Here is a 17,709-nt window from a genome sequence, read left to right on the forward strand (position 1 = left end):
AGACAGTAAGTATGTAAATAAATTCAAGCTTCATTCAGCAAACAGTTTGGGGGCACACACTGTGTGTCAGGCATGGTTCTATACCCTGGGGTTACAGGGGGGAACAAGACACACACACTCCCTGCATTATGGAGGTTATAGTCTAGGGAGGTGACAGTTGGCATGTTAAAAAATACATGGATATTTTTGACATATTAATATAATGTCAACTTTAAGAAGGGAAATAGAGAGGTGTCTGGGTGGCTAGCTGGTTAAGCAGCTATTTTATTTTTTACATTTATTGATTTTGAGAGACAGAGACAGAGCATGAGCGGGGAAGGGGCAGAGAGAGGGGGAGACACAGAATTTGAAGCAGGCTCCAGGCTCCGAGCTGTCAGCACAGAGCCTGATGTGGGGCTTGAACCCACAAACTGTGAGATCATGACCTGAGCCAAAGTCGGACACTTAACCGACTGAGCCACCCAGGCACCCCTAAGCAGCTAACTCTTGATCTCAGCGTCATGAGTTCAAGCCCCATGTTGGGCTCCACGCTGGGTATGAAGCCTACTTTAAGAAAAAAAAAAAAGAAAAGAAAACATGATAAATGAACACAGATGATAGGGCAGTGGGGGAAGGGGTACTAGGAGAGCTTGACCTAGACACTTGAGTGAAGTTAAAGAGGGAGCCATGCAGATAACTGAGGGAAGAGTGTTCCTGACAGAGGAAACAGCAAGTGCAAAGGCCCTGAGATGGGCCCATGTTTGGACTACGTGAGAAATGGCGATGAGACCTTAAAAGAGTCTCAACACTTCAGAAGCTCAGACTCCTAGAACACCGGATTTATAGGGACTTCTCAATCATGGGAACCGGAAGCGGCATCAGGAACTTGTGAATCCAGGCCTGTGACTCCCCTCCCCTCCCCCCACCTTACTCTTTTCCAGACGTGGATGAATGCCAAGAATATGGCTCAGCGATTTGCGGAGCCCAGCGCTGTGAGAACACCCCCGGCTCCTACCGCTGCACACCAGCCTGTGACCCTGGCTATCAGCCCACGCCAGGGGGCGGATGCCAGGGTGGGTGTCCATCAGGCACTGGGTGAGATGTGGAGGGCATGGAAAGCCCAGCAATGGCCTGACTGTCTGGTGGTTACAGATGTGGACGAATGCCGGAATCGGTCCTTCTGCGGGGCCCATGCCGTGTGCCAGAACCTGCCAGGCTCTTTCCAGTGCCTCTGTGACCAGGGATACGAGGGGGCCAGGGACGGGCGTCACTGCGTGGGTACGGGGCTCGGGGGGTTGGGGGGGGCAGAGGGTGGGGAAGAGGTGGGTCAGGCCCTGCTCCTCTCTGTAGACCTGAACAAATGTGAGTTCACACTTAGTGTGTGAACAGATATGAACTGACACATTCGGGTTGTAGAATTTAGACTCTGGAATATACAGCATTTCCCTTGTCAGTCAGGACTCTTCTGGTTGCAAGCAACAGAAACCCTATTCGTTCAGATCTTGTTTTGGGAGGGCTTAAAAAAATATGTGCATAAAGTCTGTAAAATGCACACTAATCTTTTTTTTTAATGGACACTAATCTTAAGTACACAGAAATATTTTCTTTTTTCCCAACATTTTGTGAGGAAAATTTCTTTTTTTTAACATTAAAAAAATTTTTTTAAATGGCTATTTATTTTTGAGAGAGAGACAGAGTATGAGTGGGGGAGGAGGAGAGAGAGAGGGAGACAGAATCTGAAACAGGCTCCAGGCTCTGAGCTGTCTGCACAGAGCCTGACGTGGGACTCAAACTCACAAACCATGAGATCATGACCTGAGCTGAAGTCAGACGCTTAACGGACTGATCCACCCAGGCACCCCCCAAATTTTTTTAATGTTTGTTTATTTTTGAGAAAAAGAGAGAACACACACAAGTAGGGGAGGGGCAGAGAAGAGGGAGACACAGAATCCAAAGCAGGCTCCAGGCTCCAAGCTGTCAGCACAGAGCCTGACGTGGGGCTCGAACTCATGAACTGTGAGATCATGACCTGAGCTGAAGTCAGACACCCAACCAACTGAGCCCCCCAGGTGCCCCTGAGGAAAATTTCTAAACATGCAGAAAACTGAAAAACCTGTAGAATGAATTTCTGCACACCACGTATATTCCATTATCATTATTTTATTATCCTTATTTCCTCATGTATCTGTCTGTAATCCATCTTATTTCTGGGATAAGTTTAAAGGTAAATTGCAGCCATCAATGCACGTCTCCCTAAGTTCTAACTTAGCACTAACCAGATTTCAGTAGGCATTTACAGATTTTTTTAATGTTTATTTTTGAGAGAGAGAGAGAGAGAGGCAGGGGAGGGGCAAAGAGAGAAGGAGACACAGAATGCAAAGCAGGTTCTAGGCTCTGAGCTGTCAGCACAGAGCCCAATGTGGGGCTTGAACCCATGAACTGTGAGATCATGACCTAAGCTCAAGTCAGATACTTAAAAAAATTTTTTTAATGTTTTTTTAAATTTTATTTTTGAGAGAGAGAGAGTATGAGTGGGAGAGGGGCAGAGAGAGAGGGAGACACAGAATCTGAAGCAGGCTCCAGGCTCTGAGCTGTCAGCACAGAGCCTGCTGCGGGGTTCAACTCACAGACCGTGAGATCATGACTTAAGTTGAAGTCAGACGCTTAACTGACTGAGCCACCCAGGTGCCCCTCAAGTCACATACTTAACAGACTGAGCCACCCAGGTGCCCCTACAGATATTTTTTATCTGAGGTTCAATTTATATACAGTGAACTGCATGAATCTTAATGATATATTCTTTACATTTGACAAGCACACAAGCTTGGTTTCTTTGAAAAAAATTAAAATGGTGAAGTCCTGGAATATGTTTGAACTTTGGGCATAGTTGGATCCAGGAATTCTAACAAGGCTAGCTGTCTCTCCCTCTCATCTCTGCTTTCCCCTGTTGTATTTCTGCTCAGGCAGACTCTTTTCAGAGTGACAAAGAAGGCCCTGGCATCTCTGGGCTCATATCCTCAGCTTGGCAACCCTAGGGCTAACGAGGGAGGCTCTTTCTTGGTAGTTCTACCAAAAGTCCGAGAACTAGCTTTGATTGGCCCAGTTTAGTCACCGCCTATCTCTCTGAACCAGAGAAATGCAGTAATCTGGTTGGCCAAGCCTGGAACTTGTGCCCACCCCTCAGAGTAGATTTAACCCTACTCATAAATACGTGAGTTGAAAATGGAGGGACAGAGGGCTCCCAAGGAAAATTCAGGGTCTGTCACCAGAAGATAAGTGGATGATGGGGTCTGGGTCATGAAGAATACCCTTCTATTTGAAAGCTCAGACTTTTAGAGCTTTGGAATCACAGACACCTACAACCATTGACTCTCCTTCCCCTCTGTCTCTTGCTCACAGATGTGAATGAATGTGAAACACTACAGGGTGTGTGTGGAGCTGCCCTCTGCGAGAATGTTGAAGGCTCCTTCCTGTGTGTCTGTCCCACCAGCCCTGAGGAGTTTGACCCTATGACTGGACGTTGTGTTCCCCCACGAACTTCTGCTGGTAAGACTGATATGTCTGTTTAACTGATGGCTTCAGGGCTCACAGAAAAATGACGTGGTCTAACCATTCCCGGCATGGGTAGGCTGCCATCAGTTAAATGTTGTTTTAAAGAACAATAAAAAATTCAGAACACGTGGGTTAACATGGGCGGTGGGACCGGGATCAGCCCTGTCCCTGACTCCACCAGATTCCTTCTTTCAACAAATGTTCACAGGGCATCCACTGTGTTTAGGCCTTATTCTAGGTACCAGAGACATGGTAGTGATCAGGAGAGACCACTCTTTCCTTAAGGAGCTCACAGTCCAGGGGGAGAAGGCAGAGATATCACCAGAGAGTGACAACCAGAGAAATCAGGGCTGGAAGGAGGAAGCTCAGGCCAGAAGGAACAAGGCTGTGATGGGGAAAGGCTGGGGGATTATGGGAATCCAGAGGAGGAGCCTACCCCAGCTGGAGAGGGAAGCGAGAGCTTCCTTCCTATAGGAGGGGAGGTCTGAACTGAGAGCAGGAGGAAGAGTAGAAATAAGCCAGGTGATGTGGGTGAGGGAGGGCATTCTGGGCAGAGGACACAGCAAGGGCAAAGGCCTGGCAAGGCAAGAGAGGACCTGCCATGTTTGAGGAACAAAAATAAGTTCAGGGTGGCATGCTGGACACAGCACGGGAAGGGGTGGGGAGAAGTGAGGCCGCAGAAGGATGCAGTGCTAGATCACACTGATTTACCCTCTCAGGGGGCTGGCCTTTCCTGAGGGCACTGTGGCACCGTGGGAGGGTTTTGAGTGGGAGAGAGGGATAATCAGAATCTGGCTGCCATGTGCAAGTGGGCTGGAGGGGGTGACACTAGGGGCTGGGAGCCTAGGGAGCATCCAGGGCAGGGACCTGGGCAGGAGAGGAGAAGACTGGACCAAGGCAGGGGCCATGAGAGGGGAGGGGAGGGTGGTGGCAGGAGGCGAGAGGCCAAGTGGAGAGGCTGTGGGCTGCCTGGGGGGGGGGGGGGGAGGGGAGGTGTCCAGGTCCAAGCCTAGGTTTGGGGACAAAGACTCTGAGGCCAGCTGGGGACACATTGGATGTGAGGATCCAGAAGGTAGCCAGGAGGCCAGAGGAATCCCCCCACCCCATCCCAAACTGCAGCTGGGATGATGGGCCAGACACCTGGGAGGGTGTGAGGTGCCAAAAGGACAGGAGGTGAGAATGGGAGAAACGAGGACAGATGGTGAGAGGTGTGGCGTCTGGTTCAGCCTCGGTTTGGGGCCTCAGTTTCCTCGTCTGTAACATGGGGGTGGGAGGCTCAGCCCATGCTGGCTGGGCTAAAGCCCCTTGTTTCTCCAGGCACATTCCCGGGCTCACAGCCCCAGGCACCTGCCAGCCCAGGTCTGCCTGCCAGGCCACCTCCGCCTTCCCCACCCCGCCGGCCCAGCCCGCCTAGGCAGGGCCCCGTGGGCAGCGGGCGCCGCGAGTGCTACTTTGACACAGCAGCTCCCGATGCATGTGACAACATCCTGGCACGGAATGTGACATGGCAGGAGTGCTGCTGTACCGTGGGTGAGGGCTGGGGCAGCGGCTGCCGCATCCAGCAGTGCCCCAGCACGGAGACAGGTGGGCATGGGCTCCTGGGTGGACATAGGGCTGAGGGTTTGGGTAGAGATAGGCAGGCATGCGACTGGGACAGAGGACACATTTGGACATGGGCTGGGGCACTGGTACCGTACGGGCAAGAGTAAGCTGCCAGCCAGGCGGGCGTGAGGCTGAGAGGTGGGCACAAACAGGCACGGGGCCTGAAAACTTGGGTGAGCAGGGGGCAGGAGTAAGCCCTGAGATAGATGGGCGGGAGCAAGCCCAGGGTGCAGGGCAGGGGCCCGGGCCAGGGTGTCTGGGCTCAGCTTTGTCTCTCTGTGCAGCTGAGTATCAGTCATTGTGCCCCCATGGCCGGGGCTACCTGGCACCCAGTGGAGACCTGAGCCTCAGGAGGGGTAAGCTGAGACTTCAAGCCCCACTCACCCTCAGCCCCCAGGCCCAGCTCCATCTCACCCTCTCTGTTTTCTTCACCTCTATCTCCCATCCTTTTTCTCTGTCTCTACCCCGCCCCCTCGCCTAGCTCCACCTTTCCAGATCTCTACCTCTGGGTCTCTGTCGCCACCTTTCGGTCTCTCTCTTTCCCCGGTCAAGCCTCAGAATCACACATTCCCCCCATCCAGCCGCCCCACACCCCGGCCCCATCTCTCTTGGTGTGGGGCGCACCTCTGACCCTCCTTCCCGCAGACGTGGACGAGTGCCAGCTCTTCCGAGACCAGGTGTGCAAGAGCGGCGTGTGCGTGAACACGGCCCCAGGCTACTCATGTTACTGCAGCAATGGCTACTACTACCATGCCCAGCGACTGGAGTGCGTCGGTACGAGCTTCGCCTGCCTCCCCGCCCCCCCCCCCAGCTCCACCCCCACCCCCTCCCAACCCTCTACCAAGCCAGCGCCTCTCTGGAATGTCGCCACCGCCAGCAGAAGTCCTTCCCGAAGTCTAGACTCCATCTATCAGGCTGTCAACGCGCTGGGGAAGTGGGAAAGGGTAGAGGGCTACTTCCTGACCACTCCCTCCATGCCTCCCTAGATAATGACGAGTGCGCAGACGAGGAGCCGGCGTGTGAAGGCGGCAGCTGCGTCAACACCGTGGGCTCTTATCACTGCACCTGCGAGCCCCCACTGGTGCTGGACGGCTCCCGGCGCCGCTGCGTCTCTAACGAGAGCCAGAGCCTCGGTAGCCCCGCCCCGCCCCGCCCCCGGGCCCGCCCCGCCCCTCGCTCTCCGGGCTCAGCCCCACGCCCAGGCCACGCCCCCCCACGCCCTATTTACTTTCGGTGTCTGACTCTGCCACCACAGCTGGGCTGGCTGGGCTGGCTGGGCTGGTGTCGGGGATTTGCTCTAAAGCCAAGGTTCCGGAGGAGCCTGGCACTTGCTGGCCGTGTGTACCTGCACGTTGCTTATCGCCTCTTGGCCGCAGCTTCCTTCTGGCACCTTGGGTGGACTACCTTACAGGGTGGCTGTGAGGAATTTCATTTTCAGGACCGTTATGGGACCTGATCTTACAAAGTGCCAAAGCCGTGCTTCCTCTTATTATTTCCCTGTGTGTCTCTGTCTCCTTCCACCTCTCTGGGGTTTCTGTCTTTAGGTTTTTCTCTGAATTTCTGCCACTCTCTGGGTCTGTCTTTGTTTCTAGGGGTCTGTTCCTTTTCGTCTCTCTCTCCATCTTTACTTTTCTGTTCTTGGATTCTCTGACTCTTTCGATGTGTTTGTCTCTATCTCTTTGGGTCCTTTCTTTTTGCCCAATGACCCAAACTCTCTTCTCCTTCCACTTCCTGTGTCTACATCCCCCCTCCCCACACCCCCGCTTTCTCCTCCTATGTGACTGCCTCATGCCAGACCAAGCGCATACTCCCCTGGAGCTATCTCAGAGGCCTTCTGGGAGTCAGATCACAGCTGAGGAGAAGCGTCTGGTGTTAGGCACTGGGTAGCTGGGCTGCTCCAGCACAGGAGATGGCCAAGAATTTGGGAGGGTCCTATCCTGCCTGTCCCACCCTGATGCATGCTGTCTCTGCCCTCAGATGACAATCTGGGAGTGTGCTGGCAGGAAGTGGGGGCTGACCTCGTGTGCAGTCGCCCTCGGCTGGATCGCCAGGCCACCTACACAGAGTGCTGCTGCCTCTATGGCGAGGCCTGGGGCATGGACTGTGCCCTCTGCCCCGCCCAGGACTCAGGTACTACGACCTGCCTGGGTCATACTCAGAGGCCAAGACATCCCATGAGACACCCACTCCCCACCCCGCCAAATCCTGGACCTTTAGACCTCAAATACCAGTTGTTCAGACACACCGTCCTGGCCCACAAACTACCTGGTCAGAGCTCACAGACCTCCGAGTCTTAATGTATTGGACACTCACTTCCAGGTGCCTAAGACCCCAACCCACAACCCCAGAGATCCCCCAAATCTTGGCTCTTGGAACTCCTGAGTCCCCCAATCTTTAGCCCATGGGAACTTAGTCCAGGCCCAAAACCCTGATCCTTGGTCCTCAGACCTCCAGGTCCCATGGCTCACATCCCCTCCTATGCATCCTGGCCCCTGAGCACCCCAGTAACAGTACTGGGACTCCCCAGTTCTGGTTCCTAAAACACCCCCATCCAATTTCTCTAGGCCTCTAGTCCAATATCCCATGGGTCCTCCCTATTCCAGCACTTGGATCCTGATTCCTAGTCCCAGTACTTAGTACTCTCAATCCCAGCACCATGGAATCCCAGTCACAACCCTCAGCCCTAATCCTGCCTCCACAAACCCTATGGGGCTCTGCAATCCCAGCCCCCTCATTTGAAGTCCCTCCCATGCCTCAGCCCAAGGCCCTCCTCCTCTCCTCTCCTCTGGGCTCCTCTTTCCAGCCAGGGAACATGAATGGTGGGTTCTGAGGGCTAACCACGAGGCTTGGCTCCTATTCACAGATGACTTTGAGGCCCTGTGCAATGTGCTGCGCCCCCCTGCATATGGCCCCCCGCGGCCAGGTGGCTTTGGACTCCCTTACGAATATGGCCCTGACCTAGGTCCACCCTACCAGGGCCTTCCCTACGGGCCCGAGCTGTACCCGCCACCCGTGCTACCCTACGACCCCTACCCACCACCTCCTGGGCCTTTCGCCCGCCGAGAGGCCCCCTACGGAGCACCACCCTATGACATGCCCGACTTTGAGGACGACGGTGGCCCATATGGTGAATCTGAGGCTGCGGCACCACCCGGCCCGGGAACCCGCTGGCGCTATCGGTCCCGCGACACGCGTGGCTCCTTCCCAGAGCCTGAGGAGTCACCTGAAGGTGGAAGCTATGCTGGTGAGCACTGCGGGCGATCCAGAAACAAAGAGAAGCTGCGGTCGGGGGTTGGCTCAGAGAGATGGGAGAACACAGATACAGTAGGAGAGAGCGTCAGAGAGCAGCGATGACGAGGGACAGAAACATACCTGCAGACCAAGGAGCTGAGGACAGGAGGAAAGTGATGGGGAGCAGTGCTAGGGAAACCTGGCCCCACGGCGCCCCCCACAGCCCGCGAACAGGACTCACGGTTTAGAAGAGGACATCCGGCCAGGGACGCGCACCGCCCCCCTCCCCGTTGGGGGTTTAAGATATAGAAGGCAGAGACCCCTAACCAAGGAGCCCCGCATTCTCCGCAGGCGCGCTGTCTGGGCCCTACGAGGGACTGGAGGCGGAGGAGTGCGGGATCTTGGATGGCTGCGCCCACGGCCGCTGCGTGCGCGTCCCCGAGGGCTTCACCTGCGACTGCTTCAGTGGCTACCGCCTGGACACGACCCGCATGACCTGCGTCGGTGAGAGGCGGCCAGGGCCAGCTTGTGCGGGGCTAGGGTGGAAGCCCTGACCGGAGGTTGGGGGGGCGGGAGGTGTCAGGGACGTCAAGGGGTCGGGCCCGACCAGGGGAAGCAGGAAGTGCATCCCGCGCAGGGATGGGATGTGCCTGAAGAAGGCGAGGTCAGGCTGCGAGAAAAGCAGAGCTTGACCTCCGGGCCGGGGGCTGGGCTGGAAGCAGGATTGAAGAATCCTGTAGAATCCCGCAGGTGTGATTGCTAGGGAGTCCCAGTGCTACCGTGGGCAACTTGACCGCTTTGGAGAGCTCCCGTCTTATATGAATCATGTTTGCCTAGTTCAGGCAGTAGTAAAGCAAAGTGGTTACAATCAAGGACTCTGGGGGAGTCGGACAGACCTCAGGCTCAGTCCAGCAACTTGCTGTGTGACCCTGGGACAGGTCACCGTCCCTTTTTTTTAGTTTTTCTCATCTGAAAAATGAGCTTAAGTTGTAGAATCCATGTCATAGAGTTGTGAACATCATTAATACTGAAATACAATGAGACTGAGGCCTATGTGTAAACCAAGGTTCAGAAAAGAGAACTGAGTCCCCCAAGGACTCACAGCCAAAAAATAGCAGGGGACTGGGCACTCTGAGAACTGGGCAGAATGTGGGCTTGTTGTGTGATACTGGGCAAGGAGCTTCCCCAGGCTGTGTCTCAGTTTGCCCATATGAAAACAGAATCACTACCTACCTCAGGGTTATTAGTTGGATAAATACACATTATGTGCTTTAAACAATGCCTGGCATCGAGTAAGCATTAATTGTTGTGATATCATTATCAGTATTATTTTCCTAACAAAATCCTAGTGACATAGGCCCTACCATACCCATCTTATAGAACACAAAGCTGAGTCTCAGAGATGTTAAGCCACTTGCCCATGCTCACACAGCCGGCAGGTGGTAGTGATTGGATTCAACTTCAAGCAGGAGGCTCAGCACCCCTTGAACCCCTGGACCCCCAGGGGCCAGATAAGCCGGCTCCAGGGTCCCCGGCCCTGAGCAGAGATCCTTGTACCTCCTTCTTCAGACATCAACGAGTGTGACGAGGCCGAGGCGGCCTCCCCGCTCTGCGTCAACGCACGCTGCGTCAACACCGATGGCTCCTTCCGCTGCATCTGCCGCCCAGGGTTCGCGCCCACGCACCAGCCGCACCACTGCGCGCCCGCCCGGCCGCGGGCCTGAGCTCCAGCGGTCCCAGGCTGTTTGCTCCGCGCCTGCGCACGCGGCTCCCTGCCGCGCACTCTCCCGCCCGCTTGCGCGCATGAGCACGGGGAGCCCGAGTGGTCGGGGAGGAAGGACGCACGAACCAATGGGAGGAGGGATGCCCTTCGCTGCTCCTGCCACCCTCAGCAACTCCTACCGACGCTGCGGGGGCCCGGGACTAGCCCACGGCGCCCTTCACGTTCCCTCTACTTTTTATGAAAAGTTTCAATTAAAAAAACACCTATTTTGTACCTTCTGCCTCTGCCAGTCTATGTTTCCGAAAGTCTGGCTCCAGAGTTTGTTCTCTGAGCCACTAAATTACATCCTCTTCCCATCCTGGACTCCGTGTCTGACTCTTAATTTCCGTGCCTCTGTCGCTTAGTCTTTCTCCTATGTCCGTTTCTCTATCTCTGTTTCCTATCGCTTGTCTATTTCATTTTCTCTGCCCGATGCTCTACGACGCGGGGACCTAGTCTCTGTTTCTCTTTCTCTTTTCCTACCTCTCTGTTTTATTATCTCTCTAATCTCGAGAGAGATCTTTTCCCCATGTGGGACCCCGGAAGGGGATGGGAAGGGTGGCCTCAGACCCTGCTCAGGGCGCTGCCTCTTTCCTCAGCTAGAGGGGACCCCAGATTTCCATACTGCCCAAAGAATTCAAAAGCTGTTCTGGGACAAATGGGACTTGGGAGACATGGGGGGCAGGAGTCCCTGGAGGGATGAACAGAGACCTGGGCCTCCAGCCAAGTTTGTGCTGTGGCAGGACAGGGAGTGGCAGTCCTGGTGGGTGGCCTGTGCAGGCCCATATGGGAGTGAGAATGAGCTGTGTGTGTGTGATGGTAAAGTGTCCCGTAAAGACCAGACCGCCCTACCCTAGTGGCCCCTGCCTATTTCCTGATCATAGTGGGGGGGCGGGGCTGTGGGGGCAGGGGGAGTGTCCAAAATCCTCCTCCCCCCAAAAAAGAACAAAAACGGCCTGGAAAGGCACAAGCTCAGGGTACGGGGAAAGGTTGGGAGTGGAAGGACTCTTTGGCACTGAAACAAAACAAAACAAAAGCCTGTATCTGAGTCATTCTTCACCCACCTATTAGTGTTACAGTCTCAAAGTCAAATGCTTCAGGCAAATGATGTTAGGGGAGCAGGTGCAGGATAAGAAAATCAAAGTACAAAGGTGAGGATACATAATCAGGGATATTCTGTTTAAGGGCCGGGATGGGTGGGTGGAAGAGAGAAGGAAACTTCCCTGTTTTAAATAATATATTTTTGAAAACCACCCTGTGGCTCTTATCTAGCCCACGAGCCACCAGCTGTACCACACCAAGTGCATTTCAAGCAGTGTAAATGGGGTACAGGGGCTCCTTCTTGACCTGAACCCCTGCTCACGTCTGGAGCTTCAGGAAGGGTCAAATTCCCAAGAGCCCCTGGTGCCACACGGAGGATCATACTAATAGTGCCTACTCTTCAGGCGTGTTGGTGGCAGGTAAATGAATCGTTCTGTATGTCAAGCACTTAGAACGGCACCTGGCACGTAGCAAATCCTCCATGATATTAGCATAACCATGGGCCTCTGGGTTAAATGCTGAGCCCTGTGGCTGGTCAGATGGCAAGGGCAGATGGCCAGATCTCGTTCTTTACCTGATCTCCCTCCCAGGGTGAGGGAGGAAGGCAGACTATATCCCCTTCAACAGGACAGTGAGAAATACCTAGCGGAGCACCTGATGGGAGGGGTTTCAGGCTAGAAGGGGCTCAAAGCTCCACCAAAGGGGTGATGGCTGCACAAGACTGTACTAAAACCACTTTAATGGGTGAGTTGTATGGTACATGAATTATAACTCAATAAAGTCATCAAAAAGGGGGAAAAAAACTCTACAAAAGAGGTCTAGAAGTGACGCTCCAGCTGATACTGGAGGTAACCCTGCCCAAACACTTACCTTTCATTCATTCAGTCACTCAACAAATATTTTCTATATAGTATCTGCTTTGTAGTAAATTGGGGACACAAGCAAACTTTAACCCGGCCTTAGAGGGTGGGAACTAGCAAGGGTTCCTGGAGGAGGAGAGATGTCCAAGTGATGTGAGATGAACCAGATAAAGCAGTGGAGGGGGTGTTCCAGGTGGAAGGAACAACATCTGCAAAGGTCTAGAGTTAAGGAAGGCAGATATCTTAAAAAATTTAATGTTTATTTGTTTTCGAGAGAGACAGAACATGAGCAGGGGAGGAGCAGAGAGAGAGGGGGAGATGCAGAGTCCGAAGCAGGCTCCAGGCTCTGAGCTGTCAGCACAGAGCCCAACACGTTGCCAGAACTTATGAACTGCAAGATCATGACCTGAGCAGAAGTCAGATGCTTAACTGACTGAGCCACCCAGGTACCCCAGAAGATATCTTTCAAATGCCTTTTTTTTTTTTTTCAGTCTGTCAGTCCCTGCGTTGAACAATGTGATGGTGACATTTTTGGTGCCTTAAGAAATCCCTGGTCCCTGCCTTCATGGAGCTGCAGTGAGGGACATAAACACATTTCCAGACGTGACAATCTATTCTGGGACAGGGAAGGCAAAGGTAGAGGGGTCAGGGCCCAGAGGGGAAGATCTGAGGCCGTCGGTACCCAGAGGAAGCACTTCATGAGTCTGAGAGAACATCAGGGAAGGCTTCCTGGAGGAAGAGATAGAGTTCTAAACAGTCTGTGTTTGGGGTTCTAGGTCCCTTTGAGAATCTGTTGAAGCTCTGGACATTCACAGCAGAAAAACACAAACAAACGTAGGCAATTGCCTTATTCTCATTCCCTCCAGCACCTCTGCCGGGAAGCCCATGGGCATCCCATTTCCTCCCATGACCACCTTCCTGTATAAATGTCCCAGGAATGGGGACAGGGGTGACCAACAGTGCTGGAAAACTTTGAGGTCGAATTTCAGCATCCTGGGAGTGGGGTGGGGTGGGTTTGAGAACCCCAACTATCCCTCTCCCCCCCTCCCCCTGGGGCCTGCAACGTGTATCAAGGATCTAGCCTTTACCCTGCCTACATCCCCTGTACTAATCCTCAGCCTCGGTGCTGTGAGGCCCTTGGCCCAAATCGGGAACCAATGCATTCTCGTCTGGAATGTCCAGAGGGAAACAGTCCAGGTGGTCACCGCGCTCACGGGAAGAGAGCAGCAGCGGCCCCTGACGGTCACTGAGCGCCGGCACATCCCAAGTCGCCCTTGCCCCCTAGTGGCCGATGCTCACACAGTCACCAGTGAACACACCTTGGGTCCGCACACGGGGCTCATGATCGATGCAGTGTCTGGTATACTGATTAAACTATTTTCTAAAAAAAGTTTATTTTGAAAGAGAGCGAGAAGGGGCAAAGAGAGGGAGAGGGAATCCCAAGGGCAGCTCCACACTGTCAGCACGAAGCCCCACGCAGGGCTTGAACCCACAAACTGTTGATATCACGACCTGAGCAGAAACTCAGAGTCAGGCAATTAACTTACTGAGCCACCTAGGCGCCCCAACGATTAAACTCTCAATTGAACGTCAGACCTGATTTTAAAAAGTGTGCATGGTAGGGGCGCCTGGGGGGCTCAGTCGGTTGAGCGTCCGACTTGGGCTCAGGTCATGATTTCTCCGTTTGTGAGTTCGAGCCTTGCGTCGGGCTCTGTGCTGACAGCTCAGAGCCCGGAGCCTGCTTCAGAATCTGCGTCTCCCCCTCTCTCTCTGCCCCTCCCCTGCTAACGGTCTGTCTCTCTCTGTCTCTCAGTAATAAGTAAATGTTCAAAAAAATTTTTTAAAAAGGGTGCATGGTAAAATTTCAAGGATTACTACTAAAAAAAATACAAATGATGCATAGATTGCAAGCTAGTGGAGAGAAAATGGAGAGAAAGACAACATAAGACAAAACCAAACCAAATATGCAACCACTTTAAAGAAGCCTAAATGAGAGGGGGTGGAACTCATTGCAAAAATGAGGACAACAGAATCACAAAATAAGGTGGTAGACGTCAATAAAATATATCCCTAATCACATGCACAAGAATGTATTCTGAGTTTAAACACTTCTGGCTGCCTCCACTGCTTCTACCCCCCTGGCTCCGTTCCCCCTCCTCCTCCTCCCTGGGCTTCCTCTCCCGCCCCTGTCCCTGGGCTCTCTTCCCTCACACAGAGAGATTCTGAGTACCCAAGGCAGATCAAGTCCCTCCCCTGCTCAGAACGTTCCCTTGGCTCTATTTCACTCAGAGTAAAAGCCAGACTCAACACCGTGGCCCATAAGTCTCTTCACCATCTGCTTCTTTTTCCCTGTCTGACCTCATCTCTCCCCCCCACCCCTTGCTTGCTCCTCTCTAGTCACAGGGATCTCCTTGTTGTTCTTCTAAAATACCAGACCTGTTCTCACCTCAGGACCTTTGCACCGACTTTTCTGTCTGCCTGGAGGACTCTTACCACTTGGCTCACTCCCTCATTACCAACGGAGAATGGATAAATAAACTGGGCATAGTCACACAACGGAATCTGCAGTGAGAACACCCTATAACTACCCGTGCTAAGGAGACTGAATTTCACAGTGTCGAGTGGAAAAAGCCAGGCACTAATGAGAATGTATTTTCTGACTCCATTTACATAAAATTCAAGGCAGGAAAAAAACCCATCGATGCAGTGGATGCAGTGATGCAGTCAGAAGTCAGAATGATGGTGACCTTGAGGGGAGGGGGCATGGCCTGAAAAGAGGAGCTTGGGGGGGGGGGGCTGGAAATGTTTCTTGGTCTGGGAGCTGGTGGCACGGGTGTGTTCAACTGGTGAAAATTCATCCCGCTGTATACTTACGGGTTTGTACTGTTTTGCACGTGCGTCTGCTTCAATAAACAGTTAAAAAAAAAAAAAAGAAAAAAAAAAAGAACCTCCGCCTTCCCACCACTCAGCTTAGGAAACAGGCCACTTCCAGCCCTCACGCCCTTCTTTCCCACGACAGGTGCTTTTATATCCGCACACCCTGCCCACCGCCTCAGTTCCTCCCCTTGGCTCGCTAAGCTCACATCCCCGCGCAGTTCAAGGCCGCCCTCCTCGAAGGACGCAGGGTGCGGGTGGGGGCTGGGCCAAGTTGGGTGCTGGGGGTGGGGAGGGGAGGGATGGAGCTTCACGAGGCAGCCAAGGCCTGAGAGGTAACGTTTCTGCTATGCCCTTGCTCTAAATCCTGGGGTGGGAGGTGGGGGCGCGCCCCCCAGTGCTCAGAGCCCAGTGTCTGGAAGGTGGGACTCAGAGCTGAACCTTCCCCTTAAAGTAGCCATTTGAAATGCAACCTGCTTATTCGCATGCACGCTCTCTTGTCCCTGTTTCTCTGTTTCTGTGTCTCTCTCCTTCCCTGTCTCCCTTCCTCCCTCCCAATCTCTCTCTCAAGAAGGGGGGGGAGGGAGGGGGGAACCAAAAAAAAAAAAAAACCTCTCACAATTATTTACATAAAGCTTTATTACATCAGACTATAACCAAAGGACCCAAGTTCAAACTCTGAATCTTGGAATAAACTTTGAATAAACAGTAGTGCTTTTTTTTCTCTTTTGTACTGCAATGTTTATTTTTAAACTCATTTTTACTGGCAAGGTTTTATATATATGAGGCTCAAGAAAAGAAAATGTTCACGCTGCATTTTCTTTTTCGTCTGGCCATTAATATTGCTCGCTTCATTTTCTGTTTAATACTGGAAATAATTTTGCCATATAGGGCATGAGGGCACTTGGCAGGCCTCTGTGACATCCTGTGGGATACGGAAGGGTGTGGCGTGATTTAGGAAGCTGGGGGTGGGGGTGTGGAGAGGGGGAGTGGGTTCCAGGGGAAACAGGGGAAGGCCGAAGGCCAGGCAGGGACCCATGTGGGACCGGCCCTGGGGTCTCCGCGCTGGGGAACTGGATCAATTCCAGTCGCAGTGAAGGTAGAAACCACAGAACGTTGTGTCTGATTGGCTTTGGGGAGAGAGAGGGGAGGAGCCAAGGAGTGCAGGCTGATCTGCGCAGGCCTGGTGCCTGGACCAGATGACTTGCTCCAGGGGGCTGTAAATAAAGAAGGAAGGGCTGATCAGCCCAACCCCTGCTGTCGCTGAGAGCTTCCTGACCACCTTCCTAGTTCACTGGGCCCTCATAGCACCCACCTTACAGATGAGGAAACAGGCTCGGAGAGGGGAAGGCCCCAAGCTGCAGAGAGCAGGACTGGAGCCCCAGGTCTCCTACCTAACCCCGTACTTGGAAATTTTAAGTAAGTTCACGGCTCTGGTTGTCGCTTTCGCTCCCATTAGGAAAAAAACAAAAACGAACCCCCAAACCGGAAACCCAAAAACCAAAAGCGCTTGACTGCAAAGCCCAGGGGCATTTTTGGAGTGGTGGTATTGCCAGGAATCCTAGTTGTGATGGTCCTTAACATGACTCTGCATTTGTCAAAACTCCTGGAACTGTACACACCTGCATACACGCGGGCGCGCACGTGCACACGACGTTCACTGTTTGTAAATAAGAATGTGAAAAAAAAACAAAAGCAGGGGTGCCTGGCTGGCTCATTGGGTAGAGCATGCGACTCTTGATCTTGGGGTCCTGAGTTCAAGCCCCACATTGGGAGTAGAGCTTCTTTAAAACACCAACAACAACACAACCAAGAACAAATACAATAAATGTAGCCAGAATCAGGACTGGCTATTAGGGGCGTCTGGGTGCCTCAGTCGGTTGAGCGTCGGACTTCCGCTCAGGTCATGACCTCGCAGTTCGTGAGTTCGGCCCCGCGTCAGGCTCTGTGCTGACAGCTCAGAGCCTGGAGCCTGCTTCCGATTCTGCGTCTCCCTCTCTCACTACCCCTCCCCCACTCTCTCTCTCTTTCAAAAATAAATAAACATTAAAAAATTAAAAAAGAAAGAAGGAAAGACATGTGTTGAGGGGGGCATCTGAGTGGCTCAGTAAGTTGTCTGACTTCGGCTCAGGTCATGATCTCACAGTTTGTGAGTTCAAGCCCTGCATGGGGCTCTCTGCTGTCAGCACAGAGCTGGCTTCATATCCTCTGCTCCCCTCTCTCTGCCCCTCCTCAATCTCTCTCTCTCAAAAATAAAATCAGAAAGAAAGAAAGAAAGAAGGAAGAAAGAAAGAAAAAAGAAATGTGTTGGAGTGCCTGGCTGGCTCAGTCAGAAGAGAGAAGAGCATGCAACTCTTGATCATGTCATGAGTTCGAGCCCCACATTGGGGGTAGGGATTACTAAAGTAAATTAACTTTAAAAAAAGTGTTAGTTTCATTAGATGTGATTAGGCAATGTAGTTATGTAAGGAAATACACTCCTCCCCTTTAAAAAATTCTTTTTTACATTTACTTATTTCTGAGAGACAGAGAGACAGAGCACAAGTGGGAAGGGGCAGAGAGAGGAGACAGAATCCCAAGCAGGCTCCAGGCTCTGAGCTGTCAGCACAGAGCCCAACATAGTGCTCAAACTCTCGAACTGTGAGATCATGACCTAAGCCGAAGTCAGACTCTCAACCAACTGAGCCACCCTGGCGCCCCATCCTCCCCCTTTTTAGATGCTCAGTGTGTTTAAATGGATGTGATGTCTGTCACTTGTTTTTTTTTGTTTGTTTGTTTGTTTAAGTATTCAAAACAGTGGGAGGAGAA

At 52.7% G+C, this 17,709-nt stretch overlaps 1 protein-coding gene across 3 annotated transcripts in view; it reads left to right on the forward strand.

Annotated features, from left to right (window-relative positions):
* LTBP4 (latent transforming growth factor beta binding protein 4) overlaps positions 1–10,360 on the forward strand; it is a 28,350-nt gene extending 17,990 nt beyond the window's left edge. For all 3 annotated transcript variants that reach the window (XM_053210034.1, XM_053210035.1, XM_053210036.1), the window contains 11 exons: positions 921–1,052; positions 1,132–1,257; positions 3,379–3,525; positions 4,849–5,115; positions 5,418–5,489; positions 5,779–5,907; positions 6,120–6,266; positions 7,111–7,263; positions 7,997–8,377; positions 8,716–8,868; positions 9,934–10,360. In XM_053210034.1, the coding sequence (XP_053066009.1) occupies positions 921–1,052; positions 1,132–1,257; positions 3,379–3,525; positions 4,849–5,115; positions 5,418–5,489; positions 5,779–5,907; positions 6,120–6,266; positions 7,111–7,263; positions 7,997–8,377; positions 8,716–8,868; positions 9,934–10,088 (1,862 nt within the window). In that variant the 3' untranslated portion in view covers positions 10,089–10,360. The remainder of the gene's footprint in view (positions 1–920; positions 1,053–1,131; positions 1,258–3,378; positions 3,526–4,848; positions 5,116–5,417; positions 5,490–5,778; positions 5,908–6,119; positions 6,267–7,110; positions 7,264–7,996; positions 8,378–8,715; positions 8,869–9,933) is intronic.
* The last annotated feature ends 7,349 nt before the right edge of the window (positions 10,361–17,709 follow it).

The sequence above is a fragment of the Acinonyx jubatus genome, chromosome E2 (assembly GCF_027475565.1).
Source record: "Acinonyx jubatus isolate Ajub_Pintada_27869175 chromosome E2, VMU_Ajub_asm_v1.0, whole genome shotgun sequence".
Classification (NCBI taxonomy): Eukaryota; Metazoa; Chordata; class Mammalia; order Carnivora; family Felidae; genus Acinonyx; species Acinonyx jubatus.